This window comes from Nerophis ophidion, linkage group LG15 (genome assembly GCF_033978795.1).
Source record: "Nerophis ophidion isolate RoL-2023_Sa linkage group LG15, RoL_Noph_v1.0, whole genome shotgun sequence".
In the NCBI taxonomy this organism is placed as follows: domain Eukaryota; kingdom Metazoa; phylum Chordata; class Actinopteri; order Syngnathiformes; family Syngnathidae; genus Nerophis; species Nerophis ophidion.
In genome coordinates, this window is record NC_084625.1 from 27517898 (window position 1) to 27542513 (window position 24616).

The 24616-nt window shown below is 45.0% G+C and overlaps 1 protein-coding gene across 3 annotated transcripts in view; it reads right to left on the bottom strand.

Annotated features, from left to right (window-relative positions):
* cntnap2a (contactin associated protein 2a) overlaps positions 1–24616 on the bottom strand; it is an 843773-nt gene that overhangs the window by 504552 nt on the left and 314605 nt on the right. For all 3 annotated transcript variants that reach the window (XM_061921961.1, XM_061921960.1, XM_061921959.1), the window contains exon 2: positions 13200–13310. In XM_061921961.1, coding sequence (XP_061777945.1) covers positions 13200–13310 — 111 coding nt within the window. The remainder of the gene's footprint in view (positions 1–13199; positions 13311–24616) is intronic.

Sequence of the window (24616 nt, forward strand, 5' to 3'; positions counted from 1 at the left end):
ATTATATATTATGTATATAATATTTGTTATATATTATTTATTATTATTATTGTCTATTGTGAGTGAATTGTGGTGCTGAATTTCCCCCAGGGATCAATAAAGTACTTTCTATTCCTTCTATTCTATTCTATTCTATTCTATTCCATTCTATAACAGTCTGGATGGTTCGCTTCTCCTTTGGTCCGGATGACACGATGTCGAATATTTCCAAAAACAATTTGAAATGTGGACTCGTCACGAGGGAGATGCTGGACATTGAGACGGGTGGACAATAATCGGCACCTATATTGTCGAGGCGGCTGATTGGAGCTGTGGCCGCAAGGTAGTTGGTGCCTGTTGGGGCGGTAATCCTAGAACCCGTTGGTGGACACCAGCAGTGAGGGATGCCGTCAAATTGAAGAAGGAGTCCTATCAGGTTATTTTGGCTCATAGGACTCCAGAGGCAAAAACTCGGACATGGGAGGAATTCGGGGAAGCCATGGAAAACGACTTCCGGACGGCTTCGAAGCGATTCTGGACTACCATCCGCTGCCTCAGGAAGGGAAAGCAGTGCGCTGGCGACACCGTGTATGGTGTGAAGTGAAGTGAAGTGAAGTGAAATGAATTATATTTATATAGCGCTTTTCTCTAGTGACTCAAGGCGCTTTACATCGTGAAACCCAATATCTAAGTTACATTTTAAACCAGTGTGGGTGGCACTGGGAGCAGGTGGGTAACCTGCCTTGCCCAAGGACACAACAGCAGTGACTAGAATGGCGGAAGCGGGAATCGAACCTGCAACCCTCAAGTTGCTAGCACGGCCAGTCTACCAACCGAGCTATGCCGCCGTGTGGATTGTGTTCTTCTGACCTTGATTGCGGATGTTGTGGTTCGGTGGAGGGAATACTTTGAAGACCTCCTCAATCCCACCAACACATCTTCCTATGAGGAAGCAGTGCCTCGGGAATCTGTGGTGGGCTCTCCTATTTCTGGGGCTGAGGTTGCTAAGGTAGTTAAAAAGCTCCTCGGTGGCAAGGCCCCAGGGGTGGAAGAGATCCTTAAGGCTCTGGATGCTGTGGGGCTGTCTTGGTTGACAAGAACCTGCAGCATCGCGTGGACATTGGGGGCGGTACCTCTGGATTGGCAGACCGGGGTGGTGGTCCCTCTCTTTAAGAAGGGGGACTGGAGGGTGTGTTTCAACTATTGTAGGAACACACTCCTCAGCCTTCCCGGTAAGGTTTGTTCAGGTGTACTGGAGAGGAGGCGATGCCGGATAGTCGAACCTCGGATTCACGAGGAAAAGTGTGGTTTTCACCCTGGTCGTGGAACTGTGGACCAGCTCTATACTCTCGGCAGGGTTCTTGGGGGTGCATGGGAGTTTGCCCAACCAGTCTACATGTGCTTTGTGGATTTGGAAAAGACATTCGACCGTGTCCCCCGGGAAGTCCTGTGGGGAGTGCTCAGAGAGTATGGGGTATCGGACTGTCTTATTGTGGCGGTCCGCTCCCTGTACGATCAGTGTCAGAGCTTGGTCCGCATTGCCGGTAGGCAGTCGGACACGTTTCCAGTGAGGGTTGGACTCCGCCAAGGCTGCCCTTTGTCACCAATTCTGTTCATAACTTTTATGGACAGAATTTCTAGGCGCAGTCAAGGCGTCTAGGGGTTCCAGTTTGGTGGCTGTGGGATTAGGTCTCTGCATTTTGCAGATGATGTTGTCCTGAGGGCTTCATCTGGCTGGGATCTTCAGCTCTCACTGGATCGGTTCGCAGCTGAGTGTGAAGCGACCGGAATGAGAATCAGCACCTCCAAGTCCGAGTCCACGGTTCTCTCCCGGAAAAGGGTGGAGACCCTGCCTCAAGTGGAGGAGTTCAAGTACCTATGAGTCTTGTTCACAAGTGGGGGGAGAGTGGCTCGTGAGATCGACAGGCGTATCGGTGCGACGTCTTCAGTAATGCGGACTTTGTACCGATCTGTTGTGGTGAAGAATGAGCTAAGCCGAAAGGCAAAGCTCTCAATTTACCGGTCGATATACATTCCCATCCTTACCTATGGTCATGATGCCACCCGAACGCCTCCCGAGGGAGGTGTTTTGGGCACGTCCAACCGGTAGGAGGCCACGGGGAAGACACAGGACACGTTGGGAAGACTGTGTCTCCTAGCTGGCCTGGGAACGCCTCGGGATCCCCCAGGAAGAGCTAGACAAAGTGACTGGAGAAAGGGAAGTCTGGGCTTCCCTGCTTAGGCTGCTGCCCACGGGACCTGACCTCGGATAAGCGGAAGAAGATGACTGGATGGATGGATGGATGGATGGATGGACCCGTCAGACCACAGAACACTTTTCCACTTTGCATCAGTCCATCTTTGATGATCTCAAACCCAGGGAAGCCGGTGGCATTTCTGGATGTTGTTGATAAATGGCTTTGGCTTTGCATAGTAGAGCTTTAACTTGCACTTACAGATGTAGCGACAAACTGTATTTAGTGACAGCGGTTTTCTGAAATGTTCCTGAGCCCATGTGGTGATATCCTTTACAAATGTATGTTGGTTTTTGATCTAGTGCCGTCTGAGGGTTTTTTAAGGTCACGGTCATTCAATGTTGGTTCCCGGCCATGCCGCTTACGTGGAGTGATTTTTTCAGATTTTCTGAACCTTTTTTTTTTATATTATGGACCGTAGATGTTGAAATGAAATGTTGACGAGAATTCTTCAACTTTATCAGTATTTATTGCCACCTTTCCCAACTTCTTTTTCTTGTGTTACTGGCATCAAATTCTTAAGTCAATCATTACTTGCAAAATTTTTTTTTTTTATCAATTTGAACATCAAATATGTTGTCTTTGTAGCATATTCAACTGAATATGGGTTGAAAATTATTTGCAAATCATTGTAAATTGTGTTATATTTACATCTAACACAATTTCCCAACTCATATGGAAACGGGGTTTGTATTTTCTGTCACACTATGGCCACTTGGTTTTCCTCTTGCCTGATGTCTTTCCTGATTGCCTGATTGTTCCCACCTGTGTCACCCTCTGTCATGTCTATACAGCCCTTTCCTTGCACTGCCAGAGTATATCATCTCGTTGTGTTCCTCCGGCCGGCTTCCACAGTTTTGTCGAAGCTGCTAAGTATTGCCTTGATTTATTCTTTGATTTCTACTTAGCCTCTGAGGAAGGGTGATTTCGATTTTTTGCGAGGTTTTTGGTCAGTTTTTGTTTGAGCTAATTTCATAGTGCTCTGCCTTCTTATTTTCCCTCCTCTTGGATGCACTCCTTCTTTTCCCTCCTCTTGGATGCAAAAAGCCAGTATTAAAAAATAAGAAAAAACAAAAACAAAAATAAGGGGTATTTTTCTTGAACTAAGCAAAATAATCTGCCAATAGAACCAGTAAATTTGGCTTGTCAAGACTTTCCAAAACAAGTAAAATTAGCTAACCTCACTGAACCCCAAAATACCTTAAAATAATTATATTCTCATTAATATCAAGTGCACTTTTCTTGGTAGAAAAAAAAAGATGACACCTTTTTGCTCAATATGTTGAAAAAAAATATTAAATTAAGTAAATGCTCGTGCCATTATCTTGACACAATAATATGCGCTCGGCATCATGATTTTTTTTTTAATGCTTGAAATAAAAAAAGATTACTTTAAAAAAGTAGTTTTATACTTGTGAGTGTTGATGACACAGCTATGCATCAGTTAATATTCTAGTTTCAAGCATGTTTTACTCAATATAGGTCATAACATCTCAGCAACAAGCTGTAATGTCTTACTGAGATCATTTAGGATCAAAACATTTAAAACAAGTAAAACACGTAAAATCTGCTCAGTGAGAACAATTATTGTAACTCTTGCTACTAATAATTATGATAATTTGTTTTATTTCTTTTGAAAAAGAATAATAAGTTAAGTTCATAAAAGGGAATTCAAATCAAAATGCATAAAAGTTCATAAGAAGGCTATATTTAATTTTTTTTTTTTTTTTTCTCTCTGGCACTCATCGAGGGTGGACGGTCCCCTTTCCTCTCCCTTATCTCTCCTGCTTGCTTCTTTGTTTTGTCTTGTCTTAACTTTCTTGTTGCCTCTTTTTGCACTGCTCTCCAAATCTAAACATTGGAACTATTTAACTGGGCTCAACAAAATTGACAAGATCTTGGGTTTGGGGGAACCTACTGTCGTGACGAAGCGGTTGTTGCTGGACACACGACGGACTCTTTGGAGAAGAAGGAGTGCCGCGTGCCTGGCGACCCTTTTCTGTCGAGGACGTGAAGACATCCACCTATTCGGAATTATGACAACAGGACATCTGCTGATTGGAGTAAGCGTTGCTCTGGTTTGTCGACAAATTGGAAGTTGCTGGCAGTCTTCAAAGTACCCCAAAGCTGCCACAAATGATTGGAGGATGCGGGAAGAACTGTGGATTACGTCGGACTGTCTACCCCGCAGTTTTGAGGATCAGTCATAGACAATTTAGGATGAAAAGCAAATTTTATTTTCACCCGCATAACAAATCATTCTAACTTGGATTGTTTCCCTGGCTTCGAGACTCTCCCGAAGGAGAGTGCAGCGAAGACACAACAACCTCCCTTCTTGTCTCTCATGGACACACACATGCTGTTGTTGACTTTGGACTAACGACTGCAATACATCAAGGCCGCGGAACAGAGACACACTACGGACACACACACACACATCCACAAAAATATACGCCACACATACACACCCTACCCCGCCAACCCAACGCCCTCGACGCAAATCCCATAGGGGTGATGAATGGATGGTCAGCGCCTGAGAGCTGCGGCCTACCACCATGACCTTGAGCTACCTTCCCTCTGTTGCTAGATATCTCAAGGTGTACGTTGCAATATGTATATGTGCTTTGCTATGGAGGTTTTTTTCCCACTCCAGTCTGGGCCCCTTTAGGAGCCCAGTCTGGATTGTGTTTTTTTACTCATCGTTCTCCAGCATTTACCTTTTTCCCATCTTTTACGACGCGCCTTATGGTGACCTATCAGCGTTCTGTAAACCTGTAGACTGTTTGCTTGTCTAATCTTGAACAGGTTTCTGCTGAAAACAAAGTTTAGTTGTACTTGTGCAATGACAATAAAGACCTATCCTATCCTATCCTATGATTAAAAATGTCATTTCATGCTTTTTGTGAAGTTTGTGGGCATACTTTTATTTTGAAGTGTCTTTTTTGGTCTGTCGTCTGATGTAAGGAAGCTACTTCCAGGTATGATTAAACATTTTTGATGCAATGAGAAGGGAGAAAGAGAGAGACTGACTGTCACAAGGACTCTAAGCGTTTGGGCTATAAGAGCCTGAAGATCACAATTTCCTCCTAAAAGAAGCATGCAGGCCAACGAGGTATTTGTTTGTCAATTCTGTTTGTATTTTACTTCGGTAAAATGTTTGATTCACATGCTGTGCATGTTGTTATTTTTACGTTTTTAACGTGCTTTATTTTATTTCAGTTTTCACAGTGAATTTGAAGGGAAGGGTAGCCTTCAAATAATTCAGTTCAAGAAAGTATTTGCTGTCTGGATGGAGTTACAATTATCTTATCAGAAAGAAAATAAGCAAATATCACCCTTATTTGAGATATTCCATCTTACTTATATTTCAGTTTTTACAGTGGAGGCCTTTATAGGAGCTATGTTGTCTGGGGGCTTTCATGCCCCCTGGTAGGGTCTCCCAAGACAAACAGGTCCTAGGTGAGTGATCAGACAAAGAGCAGCTCAAAGACGTCTATGGAATTACAACAAAATGAACACAGATTTCCCTCGCCCGGACGCGGGTCACCGGGGCCCCGCTCTGGAGCCAGGCCCGGAGTTGGGGCACGATGGCGAGGGCCTGGTGGCCGGGCCTGTCCCCATGGGGCCCGGCCGGGCACAGCCCGAAGAGGCAACATGGGTCATCCCTCCAATGGGCTCACCACTCATAGGAGGGGCCATAGAGGTCGGGTGCATTGTGAGCTGGGCGGCAGCCGAAGGCAGGGCACTTGGTGGTCCGATCCTCGGCTACAGAAGTTAGCTTTTGGGACGTGGAACGTCACCTCACTGCGGGGAAAGGAGCCTGAGCTAGTCCGCGAGGTAGAGAAGTTCCGGCTGGATATAGTTGGACTCACCTCGACGCACAGCAAGGGCTCTGGAACCAGTTCTCTCGAGAGGGACTGGACCCTCTTGCACTCTGGCGTTGCCAGCAGTGAGAGGCGACGGGCTGGGGTGGCAATTCTCGTTGCCCCCCGGCTCAAAGCCTGCACGTTTGAGTTCAACCCAGTGGACGAGAGGGTAGCTTCCCTTCGCCTTCGGGTGGGGGGACAGGTCCTGACTGTTGTTTGTGCTTACGCACCAAACAGCAGTTCAGAATACCCACCCTTTTTGGGTACACTCGAGGGAGTACTGGAAAGTGCTCCCCCGGGTGATTCCCATGTCCTACTGGGGGACTTCAACGCTCATGTTGGCAACGACAGTGAAACCTGGAGATGCGTGATTGGGAAGAATGGTCGCCCGGATCTAAACCCAAGTGGTGTTTTGTTATTAGACTTTTGTGCTCGTCACGGATTGTCCATAACAAACACCATGTTCAAACATAAGGGAGTCCATATGTGCACTTGGCACCAGGACACCCTAGGCCGCAGTTCCATGATCGACTTTGTAGTTGTGTCATCGGATTTGCGGCCTTATGTTTTGGACACTCGGGTAAAGAGAGGGGCAGAGCTTTCTACCGATCACCACCTGGTGGTGAGTTGGCTGCGATGGTGGGGGAGGATGCCGGACAGACCTGGCAGGCCCAAACGCATTGTGAGGGTCTGCTGGGAACGTCTGGCAGTGTCTCCTGTCAGAGAGAGTTTCATTTCACACCTCCGGGAGAACTTTGAACATGTCACGAGGGAGGTGCGGGACATTGAGTCCGAGTGGATCATGTTCCGAACCTCTATTGTCGAGGCGGCTGATTGGAGATGTGGCCGCAAGGTTGTTGGTGCCTGTCGTGGCGGTAATCCCAGAACCCGTTGGTGGACACCAGCAGTGAGGATGCCGTCAAGCTGAAGAAGGAGTCCTATCGGGTTCTTTTGGCTCATAGGACTCCGGAGGCAGTGGACGGGTACCGACGGGCCAAGCGGTGTGCAGCTTTAGCGGTCGCGGAGGCAAAAACTCGGACATGGGAAGAGTTCGGGGAAGCCATGGAAAACGACTTCCGCACGGCTTCGAAGCGATTCTGGACCACCATACGCCGCCTAAGGAAGGGGAAGCAGTGCACTATCAACACCGTGTATGGTGCGGATGGTGTTCTGCTGACTTCGACTGCGGATGTTGTGGATCGGTGGAGGGAATACTTCGAAGACCTCCTCAATCCCACCAACACGTCTTCCTTTGAGGAAGCGGTACCTGGGGAATCTGTGGTGGACTCCCTATTTCTGGGGCTGAGGTCGCTGAGGTAGTTAAAAAGCTCCTCGGCGGCAAGGCCCCGGGGTTGGATGAGATCCGGCCGGAGTTCCTTAAGGCTCTGGATGCTGTGGGGCTGTCTTGGTTGACAAGACTCTGCAGCATCGCGTGGACATCGGGGGCGGTACCTCTGGATTGGCAGACCGGGGTGGTGGTCCCTCTCTTTAAGAAGGGGGACCGGAGGGTGTGTTCCAACTATCGTGGGATCACACTCCTCAGCCTTCCCGGTAAGGTTTATTCAGGTGTACTGGAGAGGAGGCTTCGCCGGATAGTCGAACCTCGGATTCAGGGGGAACAGTGTGGTTTTCGTCCTGGTCGTGGAACTGTGGACCAGCTCTATACTCTCGGCAGGGTTTTTGAGGGTGCATGGGAGTTTGCCCAACCAGTCTACATGTGCTTTGCGGACTTGGAGAAGGCATTCGACCGTGTCCCTCGGGAAGTCTTGTGGGGAGTGCTCAGAGAGTATGGGGTACCGGACTGTCTCATTGTGGCAGTCCGCTCCCTGAATGATCAGTGTCAGAGCTTGGTCCGCATGTAAAATGGAAACAAAATAAAAAAATATTACAATAAGAATAAAAGTACAAAGCAACAATGAGAATAACAATATAACAGTAAAATAGGAATATAACAAGAGAAACCAGGCAGTAGTGACCATGTTATGAAAAAGTATTGCACTGTTATTGTTTTGCATCCTGTGTCATCCTAGAAAAAAAAGTAACATATAGTGCTGATTGCATGGCGAAAGTGCAATTTCAAAATATGTGCATTTATAAGAAGAATAATGGTCAACAGAAAATTCCTGGTTTATTTCAATGAAATCTTCCTAACTGACACATTGAGTCTATAAAGCAATTTATTCACTTACTCAATTAGTAGAAAACAAATAATTAATCAATTAATTACTTAAATCGCTAGTTGCAGCCATAGCCAAAATTAGATGATTATGTGGTAAGCTTCTTTGTTTACAACTGGGAACGGGCACCGGAACTTGATTCCATAATCGGACCAGTGCCGATGTAAACGGTAGTTACGCCACCATAAAAAGGAAAAGCTATCAGTACATTATTTTGGTGCTAAATAAATGCAGGCTCAGAAACTTGCAACAAGTGCTTGCTAGGGTTGTACGGTATACCGGTATTAGTATAGTACCGCGGCACCAATGAATTATATTCGGTAGTATACCGCCTCTGAAAAGTACCAGTCCAATACTACTGTTATTATATAGATATTTTTTTGGCATCACATCAAAAATGTATATTATGTTTATAAACTCAGGAAATATGTCCATGGACACAATAGGACTTTGAATATGACCAATGTATGATCCTGCAACAACTTGGTATCGGATTGATACCCAAATTTTTGGTATCATCCAAAACTAACGAAAGTAAGCAGACATTAACAGTAAATGAACAAGTACATTAATAATTCATTTTCTACCAGTGATCCTTAATCATTTTGACTCAATAATAGAATTATAAATGACACAATATGTTACTGCATATGTCAACAGACTAAACTTGGAGCCTTTGTTTGCTTACTTGTTACTAAAAGACAAGTTGTCTTGTGTGTTCACTATTTTATTTAAGGACAACATTGCAATAAGAAACATATGTTCATTGTACCCTAAGATTTTTTTGCTAAAATAAAGCCAATAATGCAATTTTTTGTGGTCCCCTTTATTTAGAATAGTATCAAAAAGTACCGAAAATAATCAAAATAATTGGGATCGGGACAACACTAGTGCTTGCTGGTGATGTTGTACAAATAATGTACTGTAGCATGCCGACAGAAGAACACAGAGTTTGAAACTCAATCTAAACTTCATTTCTCAACTTAACACATCAATAGCAACCAACTTAAAATTGTTTTTAACAGGTCTCCATATTACCACATCTCTCCAGATCACTAGTGTGTGTGTTTGTATGTATGTGTGTGTGTGACAGGAAGAAAAGCTCTGAGTCACTTGGAGAAGTGCTTTGTAACTGGAGAAAATGGACAGCTCACCGATGCACATGTCCACAGCAACACAAACAAATAGTCCCGAATTAATAGCTGTCGGAATCCACGAGCCCAGACTAATAAGAGCACTGCGTCACATTGATTTTGTTGAACTCCTCTCCTTAGAGTACGTCTGCAGACATTTGTGATCTTTTAGATCCTTCTGTAGCATGTGTGAAAGTATGAGTGCACTGTAGATGTATTGGACATATTTGTGTGGATATATTGGAAAAATCCTTCATATAGCCTTGCCGAAATGAGGACATTCCGGCTTTTACCTCTTGGCCATACAGAGACACCGTCATGACGTATAATGATCTCATTTCTCAATGTCCGCTGTGTAATTGAACCAGCAAGACCGGTGTGTTTCTAAAAGAACCAGTGGCTCTCAAGAAGCTTTTTAAAAGTCCATTGCTTTGATGCCCTTTCTTCACCCGTCCTTTTCAAGCTATTCAAGAGGAGGTAATCCTTCAAACAGCCTCGTCCGTGCTTTTAAAGAGTTCACATTTTTTGTGCAGGCATTTTTCAGACGGATTGCTGAATATTTATCAGTGTGGCCATGTGGTCAAGTTAGCTTTTCAGTAGCTTCTGTGTGTTTTGTGTTGTGCAGTGTAGTTTATATACAGTAGATCTGAGAGTAAGTCATTTGTTTTCGCTAATATTTTGCTTGTTTGGCTGTTTCTACGGTGCCATTGTGCCCCAGTGACCATATCTGTGGTCCCCTCCAAGGTTTCTCAGTGTTTCCCATTGGAGTGGAGTTTTTCTTGCCATGATGTGGGATCTGACCCGAGGACGTCATTTTGGCTTGTGCAGCCCTTGGAGACACTTGTGATTAGGTGCTATATACACACACTTTGATTTATTGTTTGAGGATTCTTGTTGTCCATGAGGAGTTTGGATAAAACAAATCCAAAACAGTGAGTTCTCATCCACCAGTACAGCTGCCAATAACCTCCTGTTCATTCCCTTTCAATTTAAAATGTAACAAACACACACAGACAGTCAGAACTTTTACAATACCTTGTTTATAGCATAAATACAAGTACATATTTAACACAAACATTTCAGTGGTAGTTCAAATAATAGCCACTGTGTTAATACCTAAAATCCTGTGTTGTCAGTCTTATTGTTTTGTAAACCCAGCTACTGTAATATCCTGAAATATTTAGAAAGTGAAAGTTTGTTATACTTTTGTCTTAACAATATTCACCAGTGCTTCTCAAACTTTTTTTCAACCAGGTACCACCGCAGAAAACTCTTGGCTCACCAAGTACCACCATAATGACTAGTGGCTGTCGTCTGATAGTGTTTTCTCACCTGGCTCCTCTGTACTCGGCCATGTCTTCATTTGTTTCTGTGTGTCTGTTAAAGTCAAAAATAAATTCCACTGATAGTCACGCACGCACTAGGTGTGGTGAAATTACTCTCTGCATTTGACCCATCGCCTTGTTTCACCTCATGGGAGGTGAGCCGCCAGCTCGCTGGGCCCAATCTCATCTAAGATGGACTGATGCAAAGTGTAAGTGTTCTGTGGTCTGATGAGTCCACTTCTGAAACTGTGGACGTCGTGTGGACTGTTATAGGTGCAAAGTTCAAAAGCCAACATCTGTGATGGTATAGGAGTGTATTATTGCCCAAGGCATGGGTAACTTACACATCTGTGAAGGCACCACTAATGCTGAAAGGTACATGCAGGTTGTGGAGCAACATATGTTGCCATCCAGTCAACGTTATCATGGACGCCCCTGGTTATTTCAGCAAGATAATGTCAATCCACATTCTGCACGTTACAACAGTGTGGTTCATAGTAAGAGAGTGCGGGTACTAGACTGGCCTGCCTGTAGTCCAGACCTGTCTCCCTTTGAAAATGTGTGGCGCATTATGAAGCCTAAAATACAACAATGAAGACCCCGGAGTGTTAAACAACTTAAGCTGTACATCAAGCAAGAATGGGAAATAATTCCACCTGAATAGCCTAAAAAATGTGTCTCCTCAGTTTCCAAAACTTTACTGAGTGTTGTTAAAAAGGAAAGGTAATGTAACACAGTGGTAAAAATGCCCCTGTGCCAACTTTTTTGCAATGTGTTGCTGCAATTAAATTATAATGATTATTTGCAAAACAAAATTAAGTTTCTCAGTTCGAATGTCACATATCTTGTCTTTGTAGTCTATTCAATTGAATATAAGTTAAAAATATTTGCAAATCATCTAAGTCTGTTTTTATTTACAAATTACACAAGGTGCCAACTTCACTGGTTTTGGGTTTTGTAAATGCCACATGTAGATTCATAATATGCTTGCCTTTGTTCCAACCAGTCTACATGTGCTTTGTGGACTTGGAGAAGGCATTCGACCGTGTCCCTCGGGAAGTCTTGTGGGGAGTGCTCAGAGAGTATGAGGTATCGGACTGTCTTATTGTGGCGGTCCGATCCCTGTACGATCAGTGTCAGAGCTTGGTCCGCATCGCCGGCAGTAAGTCGGACACTATTCCAGTGAGGGTTGGACTCCGCCAAGGTTGCACTTTGTCACCGATTCTGTTCATAACTTTTATGGAAATAATTTCTAGGCGCAGTCAAGGCGTTGAGGGGTTCCGGTTTGGTGGCTGCAGGATTAGGTCTCTGCTTTTTGCAGTTGATGTGGTCCTGATGGCTTCATCTGGCCGGGATCTTCAGCTCTCACTGAATCTCACTGTGAAGCGACCGGAATGAGAATCAGCACCTCCAAGTCCGAGTCCATGGTTCTCTCCCGGAAAAGGGTGGAGTGCCATCTTGGAGTTGGGGAGGAGACCCTGCCCCAAGTGGAGGAGTTCAAGTACCTAGTCTTGTTCACGAATGGGGGAAGAGTGGATCGTGAGATTGACAGGCGTATCGGTGCAGCGTCTTCAGTAATGCGGACGTTGTATCGATCCGTTGTGGTGAAGAAGGAGCTGAGCCGGAAGGCAAAGCTCTCAATTTACCAGTCGATCTACGTTCCCATCCTCACCTATGGTCATGAGCTTTGGGTCATGACCGAAAGGATAAGATCACGGGTACAAGCGGCCGAAATGAGTTTCCTCCGCCGTGTGGCGGGGCTCTCCCTTAGGGATAGGGTGAGAAGCTCTGTCATCCGGGAGGAACTCAAAGTAAAGCCGCTGCTCCTCCACATTGAGAGGAGCCAGATGAGGTGATTCGGGCATCTGGTCAGGATGCCACCCGAACGCCTCCCAAGGGAGTTGTTTAGGGCACGTCCAACCAGTAGGAGGCCACGGGGAAGACCCAGGACACTATGTCTCCCGGCTGGCCTGGGAACGCCTCGGGATCCCCCGGGAAGAGCTAGACGAAGTGGCTGGGGAGAGGGAAGTCTGGGCTTCCCTGCTTAGGCTGCTGCCCCCGCGACCCGACCTCGGATAAGCAGAAGAAGATGGATGGATGGATGTTCTATAACTTCATCCTAGTTCAAAAATGTTGGTGCAGTGTCAACACTTAAAGATGAGTTCGATGACGTTATGCAGGTGGAACAAACCGTGTTGCATTTCTTTTTATAGAGGGTGTAAGTAATCTTTGTTCGATTCAAACCACCTTATTTTTGAATTTTCACAAATATACTGTATGTATTCTATATGATGAATTATTAGGTGTGTTTGTGTGCCCAAACACACACTGAACATATAACCACCCTTTGTTCACACTTAAATTAAAACAGTTTGCAGTAAATGAGCATTCAAGCAGATTAACATTTTTACAATTATGTCTGTTGAATCAGTGAAAAAGAAAATGGATGCGTTTGAAGTGTTACCTCCTCTCCTGTTGAGCTTGGCGTAGCCGGCAGCATATCCGTTTGAGAAGACAGACGAGCTGGTGAAGGCGGTGTGCGGCAAAGATAGGGCCAGAGCATCGTCACATTTTGCTGTGGAGACAGAAACCATACGATGACCCAGGGAGACGATGAAGCCAATATAAAGAAGGGATTTAGGGAGAAGACAGGTGTGTGTACGAGGTGAGATAAAGGGAGTATTTGCAAACAATATTGTTGCAACAATGGGAAAACACTCGGTTATAAACACTTGGCAATGTGAACCGTTGTAATTTGCATTAAAAAGATGGCTGAAAATTGTCATAACAGGGGGGTTTTGCAGCTTGCTGCGAAGTTTGTTCTCCCGGGATGCAAACTGACTATTATGGACCAGGCGTGCAGGTAGGAGCCTATTTATTAATCTAAAAAGAAATCTTGGCAGGGCATGAGGTAAACTAACATAAACTACGGCGTGGAAAAAACAGAAAACAGTGGCATGAAATGAACACAGCTTACGTGGACACTGCATGAATCAAACAACATGAACTTTGGGATCGCATGAAAACAAGCAATGTCGCCAGGCCGACTAACTGGCGAAGACAGGCTTAAATAATAGTCTCATATTTAGAGCAGGTGCGTGTCCGAACACCAGCGGCAGGTGAAACTAATGAATGGCCATGGTAACTAAACAAGGGATTGTAAACAGGAACTAATAGAGTCCAAACCTAACAAAAAATAACGAAAACATAATCCAGACCACAGATCATGACAAAAATAAGGCTTGAAAATCCCACATGTACCTTTCATACGCAGATACCTAACTGTTTAAGACCAGAAATAAACTCATAAAAACCCACCTACCATAAAGTTATGACCATTATTACTGCACTAATATAATATGTGCGTGGTTAACGATGTCAATCAAAACCGAGCATTGTTAATTTGATAAGGCACAAAAACAAACACTCATTAGTTTACAGCATGTTTTAATAAATGTATTTTGTTATCCATATGTTCTAGTTACCATGAATTGACTAACGTGGACCCAGACTTAAACAAGATGAAAAGCTTATTCGGGTGTTACCATTTAGTGGTCAATTGTACGGAATATGTACTGTACTGAGCAATCTACTAATACAAGTTTCAATCAATCAATCAATCAATCAATATTTGCTGCGTTTTTTTTATTTAAGTACAGAATGCGACAAAATTCCCATGAGAACCAAGTAAAAACATCTAATTTAGGGATATTTCTATCAGGGTGCTTTCAGCCAATTTTGATACTGATCATTCATGAGTGAGATTGGCTGATTCCAATACCAACTGTACATTTTTCAATGCATTAATGGTAAGTGCTATTGACAGTTTAACAATATCAACACACTATTTTAACTAGTTCTTTATTCGTGACACTTGTAAACTATTAATTTGCATGCAAATGTTCGCATGCTAACATTGAATTTTTTTCTCTAATTCCCATGCTATACACATTAGAGTCATATAACTTGGTATGTAACGCAAGTTAAGTTAAGTTAAATTAAGTCTGATTTTCACACACACACACACACACACACACACACACACACACACACGCACACAAGGTGTGGTGAAATGTGTCCTCCTTGTTAACCCCCTGGGAGGTGAGAGGAGCAGTGAGCAGCAGCGGTGCCGTGCCCAGGAATCATTTTAAGTGATTTAACCCCCAATTCCAACCCTTGATGCTGAGTGCCAAGCAGGGAGGTAATGGGTCCCATTTTTATGGTCTTTGGTATGACTCGGCCGGAGTTTGAACTCACAACCTACCGATCTCAGGGCGGACACTCTAACCGTTAGGTCACTGAGTAGGCTATATATATAACTATTATATATAATATAATATATGTAATAAAACTGTTATGCTCACCTTAGCTTGCTTGCATGCTTACATTAGCATGCTAACTTTTTGAGCTACTCTTGTAGCTCAGAGTCATATTACTTGGTATGGGACACTTGTTAACTGTTAGCATGCAAACGATAGCATGCTAGCAAGCTAACTTAGGCTTGCTAACGTTTTCATCTAGTTTTTCACTTTGTTTTCTAATTCCACAGCCATACACCTTTGAGTCATGTAACTTGGTATATGAAACATGCTAACTGGTATCATGCTAATTCGATGTGTTAGCATTTTTATGTAAACATGCGAATAATTTAGGATAGCTCTGTGGCTCATTTTTTTCACGGATTCAGACACTTGGCACCATCTAGTTAGTACGGCGGCTTCCGGCAGTCCAGGGCACATATAGCAGGCCCATCAACATTTCCGCCGGAATGTTCTAGTTGTACACAATTATTTGATAAAAAAAAAAAAGAACAGTCAATAGTACATAACTAAACAAAAGTAAAAACTATCAACTCTCATTTAAATCATTAGTTTTTTGGTCTCAAAGTCCTCTTGTGTAAACATTGAAAAAATGGCCATAAAAACTATTTTAAGATGATAAAAATAGCAATCTAATCATTCCAGTGTCAATTATATACTGGTACTATCTTTGGTATCGACAACACTGTTTGTGTTGTTTACAGGCAGCTTAACTATTAGCATGCCTGCTCCCGGCTTGCTCTTGGTGTGTAACATGTTAAGCTTTGTCCTCCAGTGATAATTGTAAGTGATAATGTTACTTAAGATGGTAAGTAATAGTAAGTAATTAAGTGAACGACATCCAATGCTTTCCTCCTCTCCAAGGTTCTCATAGTCATCATTGTCACCGACGTCCCACTGGGTCATTATTGTCACCGATGTCCCACTGGGTGTGAGTTTTCCTTGCCCTTTTGTGGGCCTGCCGAGGATGTCGTAGTGGTCTGTGCAGCCCTTTGAGACACTAGTGATTTAGGGCTATATAAGTAAACATTGATTGATTGATTGATTAAATAATGCTGTGTTTTCGTGGTAATGAAGGTGATTATTACTATCTTAGGGGGGCATGGGAAACACTATTAGCTGCACGCTCCCGATCAGCCTGGGGACTAAAAATAAAAACAATTTCAGCCAGAGAGGATCAACTTTTGTAATCAGCATTAAAAGGCATCAATCAGCAGCAGTAATCACATACTTTTTTTTTAACAAAAAAATCAGCCGATACTAAACGGTAGCAGAGAAATTGACACATCCCAAGACTAATCTTCGTTCGAAAAAGCCTTCGATTTTTTTTATTTATTTTTTCAAAAGGTGCCTGCCTTTTAAGTGAAGTGTCTGTCCTGATGTGCGCAGTGTCTGATAAACACGCTCTCAAAATGGAGACTTGATAACGCGGGGACAAATTGCATTTTGAAAACAGTTACAAACTCTCCAGAGCACAAAGTGTACCATTTCACATTTGGATCCCCCAAAGAACTCATAAACATACATTTTTCTGGGACTGCATTTAAAAGACATATGTGGGATTTACAAGGGTTACCAGTGAACTGTACAATACTGGTTTCCCAAGCCCTCAGTATTTCAGTATGAATGTAACGCTATTCAGGCCCTGAAATGAGGTGGTGACTTGTCCAGGGTGTAAATGCCTTCTGCCTGATTATAGCTGAGATAGGCACCAGCGCCCCCCACAACCCCAAAGGGAATAAGCGGTAGATGGATGGATGGATGGATGGATGGATGGATGGATGGATGGAATTAACGGTATTCTGCATTATTTTAACAGCGGTAAACAGAAATAATGATCATTATAAAGATCAAATTATTTTTTAAATTTACTTTCCCTTAATATTTAAAATTATTAGAGACGTCTGATAATATCAGACTGCTGATATTATCGGCCGATAAATGCTTTAAAATGTAAAATCGGAAATTATCGGTATCGGTTTCAAAATTATCGGTAATGGTTTCAAAAAGTAAAATGTATGACTTTTTAAAACGCCGCTGTGTACACGGACGTAGGGAGACGTACAGAGTGCCAATAAACCTTAACGGCCCTGCCTTTGCGTGTCGGCCCAGTCACATAAAATCTACGGCCTTTCACGCACACAGGTGAATGCACTGCATACTTGGTCAACAGCCATACAGGTTACACTGAGGGTGGCCGTATAAACAACTTTAACACTGTTACAAATATGTGCCACATTGTGAACCCACACCAAACAAGAATGACAAACACATTTCGAGAGAACATCCGCACCGTAACATAACATAAACACAGCAGAACAAATACCCAGAACACCTTGCAGCACACATTTATCATATTGATACAAACCCACTGAACACAGCCAAACATTTCCTCCTATCGAATAAGTTGCATTAAGAAGTGGATTCATATGCCGCCATATATCACGGTTTACCTGACACATGATATGTGACCAATTGGAAGGGTGCACTATACACATTAGCTACCAGATGGCTGTAGTGTGTTGAATATCTTAAAATGTGTTTAGGGACAATTCCAACTTCGACCACAACGTCATTTGCAATGTAAAATGGCGCTTTCCATTATGTTCAGCAGACTGCATTGCACAATGATTAACCCCCACTCCTACTCTCACGTGACATCCACCCAGGAAAGGAGTTAAATGCATCCCTTACTTACTGAACATGTGGAGAGAAATGGGGTCTGTCTTTTTGTCATCGCTCATCATGTTGCATGCACCAACATGTGAGAGTCCGATTTAGCAGCTGGACAATTGTTTGCATCTGTGTGTGTGTGTGTGTTTGTGCGTGTGTTAAGATAAAGTTAAAGTACCAATGATTGTCACACACACACACGAGGTGTGGCAAAATTATTCTCTGCATTTGACCCATCACCCTTGATCACCCCCTGGGAGAAGAGGAGAGCAGTGAGTAGCAGCAGTGGCCACACCCTGGAATCATTTATGGTGATTTTACCCTCAATTCCAACCCTTGATGCTGAGTGCCAAGCAGGGAGGTAAAGGGTCCCATTTTTATAGTCCAGGGGTAGGGAACCTATGGCTCGCGAGCCAGATTTGGCTCTTTTGATGACTGCATCTGGCTCTCGGATAAATCTGAGCTGACATTGCGTAACACGATAAGTAATGAATAATTCCACTTGTAAAGTGTTAAAAATAACGTTCAAAATATAAAACATGCTCATACATTTGAATCCATCCATCCTTTTTCTACCGCAGTTGTTCAAGAAGTTGAATTAAGGGTAAGAAGTGATTTATTTATTATTGGTTAGTTTTGAGCTTGCCCTCCAGGGGTTTTTCAGACCACCAAGCACCGACATGAGAGCCTGTTTCAGAGTTACAATATTTATATATATATATATTTTTTTTTATAAGTCTCTCAGTTGCTTTCCAGCAATTGTCTTTTTCTCTTTTGTTCTCGCTCGCACTCTGGCTCCAGCCCCAACCCCGTCTCTCCTCCTGGCTGAGACGGGGTGATTAGATAACGACAGGTGATTAGATAACAAGTCCCAGGCGGGCCATCGACGCACCTGTCACTTATTTTAAGGCCGGTCCTGGCAACACCCCGCTTCGCTGCAGGCCCGCAGGCCACCCCCACAGTTTGCTTCAGAATAAGAATGTTATTAAAAAGAATAAGAGACCTATTATACTCTAGAAATGTTGGTCTTACTTAAAAATGCACGCGTTTATTTGTGTTCATTGTTGAAAAAAATATTGTATGGCTCTTACGAAAATACATTTTATAAATATTTGGATTCTTGGCTCTTTCAGCCAAAAAGGTTCCTGACTGCTGTTATAGTCTTTGGTGTGACTGGGCTGGAGTTTGAACTCACAACCTACTGATCTCAGGGCGGAAACTTTAACCACAATGCCACTAAGCTGGTATGTGCACTTGCACAGTCAAAAAACACAAAAAAACAAAACAAAAGAGCAGCGACAGTGAATAGAGTGTGTTGGAAATAATATGCGGCGTCCTTCATGGAGAGGAAGCCACATTTCCCAAGCCTGTTTTGACAAACTGGCACCGATAAAAGTAATGAGGTCCCTGGCATGGTCATTTGGGGTTTGCAGCACATATTTTATTAAAATGATGTTTCCACTACCTTGGAGTCTATTTTAGAATTCAAACCGCTTAAATATGAACATGTTCTCGAACCAAGGACGTTGAAACTATGATACAAATATCATGGAGTGTTGTTGCCTGAAGCAGCGAACAGCAGAGCCTAGGTAACCTTGTTTTCTACTCAGCCTTGTTTACAAATTTCCTTGTAGCCTTTGTCTTGTTTTAAGTCTTCACTGTTGTGTTTGTTAAATGAAATATTTGGAAAACACCCATTTTTTTACAAAAAGAAAACACCCACCCGTGAATGGAATCAACCCACTCACTCCACGAACATTACAAAAAACATTACTCTGCTATTTTGCTGTTAGTTCAAGTAGTTTGTTTGTTCTCGTCTCCTATCACGGTGATATGATTGTACTGTATTTGCTTGCCGTGTGTCCCCTCTTAAACCAAGATAAACCAATCGCAAGCAAGTGATGTAAGTCCATCCATCCATCCATCTTCTTCCGCTTATCCGAGGTCGGGTCGCGGGGGCAGCAGCCTAAGCAGGGAAGCCCAGACTTCCCTCTCCCCAGCCACTTCGTCTAGCTCTTCCCGGGGGATCCCGAGGCGTTCCCAGGCCAGCCGGGAGACATAGTCTTCCCAACGTGTCCTGGGTCTTCCCCGAGGCCTCCTACCGGTTGGACGTGCCCTAAACACCTCCCTCGGGAGGCGTTCGGGTGGCATCCTGACCAGATGCCCGAACCACTTCATCTGTCTCCTCTCGATGTGGAGGAGCAGCGGCTTTACTTTGAGTTCCTCCCGGATGACAGAGCTTCTCACCCTATCTCTAAGGGAGAGCCCCGCCAAACGGCGGAGGAAACTCATTTCGGCCGCTTGTACCCGTGATCTTATCCTTTCGGTCATGACCCAAAGCTCATGACCATAGGTGAGGATGGGAACGTAGATCGACCGGTAAATTGAGAGCTTTGCCTTCCGGCTCAGCTCCTTCTTCACCACAACAGATCGGTACAACGTCCGCATTACTGAAGACGCCGCAACGATCCGCCTGTCGATCTCACGATCCACTCTTCCCCCACTCGTGAACAAGACTCCTAGGTACTTGAACTCCTCCACTTGGGGCAGGGTCTCCTCCCCAACCCGGAGATGGCACTCCACCCTTTTCCGGGCGAGAACCATGGACTCGGATTTGGAGGTGCTGATTCTCATTCCGGCCGCTTCACACTCGGCTGCGAACCGATCCAGTGAGAGCTGAAGATCCCGGCCAGATGAAGCCAACAGGACCACATCGTCTGCAAAAAGCAGAGACCTAATCCCGCGGCCACCAAACCGGAACCCCTCAATGCCTTGACTACGCCTAGAAATTCTGTCCATAAAAGTTATGAACAGAATCGGTGACAAAGGGCAACCTTGGCGGAGTCCAACCCTCACTGGAAACGTGTCCGACTTACTGCCAGCAATGCGGACCAAGCTCTGACACTGATCGTACAGGGATCGGACTGCCATAATAAGACAGTCCGATACCCCTTACTCTCTGAGCACTCCCCACAGGACTTCCCGAGGGACACGGTCGAATGCCTTCTCCAAGTCCACAAAGCACATGTAGACTGGTTGGGCAAACTCCCATGCACCCTCAAGAACCCTGCCGAGAGTATGGAGCTGGTCCACAGTTCCACGACCAGGACGAAAACCACACTGTTCCTCCTGAATCCGAGGTTCAACTATCCGGCGCAGCCTCCTCTCCAGTACACCTGAATAAACCTTACCGGGAAGGCTGAGGAGTGTGATCCCACGATAGTTGGAACACACCCTCCGGTCCCCCTTCTTAAAGAGAGGGACCACCACCCCGGTCTGCCAATCTAGAGGTACCGCCCCCGATGTCCACGCGATGCTGCAGAGTCTTGTCAACCAAGACAGCCCCACAGCATCCAGAGCCTTAAGGAACTCCGGGCGGATCTCATCCACCCCTGGGGCCTTGCCACCGAGGAGCTTTTTAACTACCTCAGCAACCTCAGCCCCAGAAATAGGAGAGTCCACCACAGATTCCCCAGGCACTGCTTCCTCATAGGAAGACGTGTTGGTGGGATTGAGAAAGTCTTCAAAGTATTCCTTCCACCTATCCACAACATCAGCAGTTGAGGTCAGCAGAACACCATCCGCACCATACACGGTGTTGACAGTGCACTGCTTCCCCTTCGTGAGGCGGCGGATGGTGGTCCAGAATCGCTTCGAAGCCGTGCGGAAGTCGTTTTCCATGGCTTCCCCGAACTCTTCCCATGTCCGAGTTTTTGCCTCCGCGACCGCTAAAGCTGCACACCGCTTGGCCCGTCGGTACCCGTCCACTGCCTCCGGAGTCCTATGAGCCAAAAGAACCCGATAGGACTCCTTCTTCAGCTTGACGGCATCCTCACTGCTGGTGTCCACCAACGGGTTCTGGGATTACCGCCACGACAGGCACCAACAACCTTGCGGCCACAGCTCCGATCAGCCGCCTCGACAATAGAGGTGCGGAACATGGTCCACTCGGACTCAATGTCCAGCACCTCCCTCGTGACATGTTCAAAGTTCCTCCGGAGGTGGGAATTGAAACTTTCTCTGACAGGAGACTCTGCCAGACGTTCCCAGCAAACCCTCACAATGCGTTTGGGCCTGCCAGGTCTGTCCGGCATCCTCCCCCACCATCGCAGCCCACTCACCACCAGGTGGTGATCATTAGAAAGCTCCGCCCCTCTCTTTACCCGAGTGTCCAAAACATGAGGCCGCAAACCAGATGACACAACTACAAAGTCGATCATGGAACTGCGGCCTAGGGTGTCCTGGTGCCAAGTGCACATATGGACACCCTTATGTTTGAACATGGTGTTTGTAATGGACAAACTGTGACGAGCACAGAAGTCCAATAACAAAACACCACTCGGGTTCAGATCCGGGCGACCATTCTTCCCAATCACGCCTCTCCAGGTTTCACTGTCGTTACCAACATGAGCGTGGAAGTCCCCCAGTAGGACAAGGGAATCACCCGGGGGAGCACTCTCCAGTACTCCCTCGAGTGTACCCAAAAAGGGTGGGTATTCTGAACTGCTGTTTGGTGCATAAGCACAAACAACAGTCAGGACCCGTCCCCCCACCCGAAGGCGGAGGGAGGCTACCCTTTCGTCCACTGGGTTGAACTCCAACGTGCAGGCTTTAAGCCGGGGGGCAACCAGAATTGCCACCCCAGCCCGTCGCCTCTCACTGCCGGCCACGCCAGAGTGAAAGAGACTCCAGCCCCTTTCAAGAGAAGTGGTTCCGGAGCCCTTGCTGTGCGTCGAAGTGAGTCCGACTACATCCAGCCGGAATTTCTCTACTTCGCGCACTAGCTCAGGCTCCTTTCCCCCCAGACAAAGAGCAGCTCGAAAACATCTATGAAAAGTAAAAACAAAGGACCCAGATTTCCCTCGCCCGGACGCGGGTCACCGGGGCCCCCCTCTGGAGCCAGGCCCGGCGGTGGGGCACGATGGTGAGCGCCTGGTGGCCGGGCCTGTACCCATGGGGCCCGGCCGGGCACAGCCCGAAGAGGCAACGTGGGTCCCCCCTCCAATGGGCTCACCACCCATAGCAGGGGCCATAGAGGTCGGGTGCAATGTGAGCTGGGCGGCAGCCGAAGGCAGGGCACTTGGCGGTCCGATCCTCGGCTACATAAGCTCGCTCTTGGGACGTGGAACGTCACCTCACTGGGGGGGAAAGGAGCCTGAGCTAGTGCGCGAAGTGATGTAAGTGATTATTGTATTGCATTTTACTCCCACTCCCACCAAGGACTGTTCTCACTGCTGAACTCTAGAAAGAGGTTCCGCAGCCTCCGTAGCAGAAACTCCAGGTTCTTTAACAGCTTCTTCCCTCAGACTCTTGAACGCATCATAATAATCCCCTAAATTACCCCCAAATATGGATTAACTCGCTGGAATATAAAGACATATAAAGCCATAAAGGAATGGAACGACTTCACAACAAACCCGAACAATTTAACAGATTACTCTTAATTTACAATTGAAGTTAAAAAATGGCTTTGGAGCAACCAAAGCTGCTCACGCGGTCACTAAGGTGGACACTATGTTTGGCAGATCAACTTAATGTGTATTATATTTATCCATGACAGCATTTTTGTTGTAAATTGTGAGGTGTGTCTGTTAAAATAATGTTTGTTTTTACAAATGATCATACTTGCCAACCCTCCCAGATTTTCCGGGAGACTCCCGAAATTCAGCGCCTCTCCCGAAAACCTCCCGGGACAAATTTTCTCCCGAAAATCTCCCGAAATTCAAGTGGAGATGGAGGCCACGCCCCCCAACATTGAGTCAGACCTGATTCAATGTTGTGACCCTCTTAAACAGGACAATACTGCCATCTACTGTACATAGAATAGAATGTAAATATATTCCACATTTAAGTGCAGTCAAGGAGCATGCATTAGGGAGTCTGTTTTTCTGATGCCCACAGTAAAGAGAAGTAACTTCATCACGTCGCCTGGTTATTCACTCCAACCCAATACATAACACCGTCGACGGGCAAAATGAAGAAATACGCTTGCAAGTTGCAGAATGATTGGAAACAAGAATTTCAGTTTATTCAGGAGAGTTCGAAGGGGAAGGGGTGTGTTGCCTGTAAATTTTGTAGAACAGACTTCTCCATTGAACACGGCGGCCGAACGGATATTCAGCCTTTAACGGTCAGCGAAGCACAAAGTGTCCGCAGCGCAGCATCGTTCACAACCCAGTATTATGGCCCACCTCGCAAAATGGAGACACGATGGTGTATCTTATGCTGAGACAAAGATGGCTATGCTGATAGCTGGAAGCAACATTCCGTTCTCATTTGCGGATGTCTACAACAAATCCGTGAAGGATGTTCCCGGATTCGGAGATCGCTCGCCAATACGCAAATGACAGCACAAAAGTTACTCAAATAATGAAAGGTAATTCTTGTTGTTTTGTTTTTTTTTTAGTCACAAGCAAGCACAGAACAGTTAGTAGAACAACTGTGTTTTTATTACTGTGTATTTGATAGGTGCCGTCGGAAATTCAACTAGTTATTTCATTTAAATATATAATAAAATAAATATATACAGCTAGAATTCACTGAAAGTCAAGTATTTCATATATATATATATATATATATATATATATATGAAATATACATGAGATACTCGAGTTGATTAATTATACGCCACCCCTCTTAACCACGCCCCTCGCCCCAACCACACACTCCCAACCACGCCTCCACCCCACCCACCACCTCCCGAAATCGAAGGTCTCAACGTTAACAAGTATGCAAATGACAACAGATGTGAACAAAAGCATGTATTGTCTTTGTGTGATGATGTAAATTAGACGTGGTTGTATTGTATAATAAGTACAGTATGTGTCCATGAAAGGGCTTTTTATGACTTTTCTTAATTTGATTACATGATACGGTATGATTTTATTGT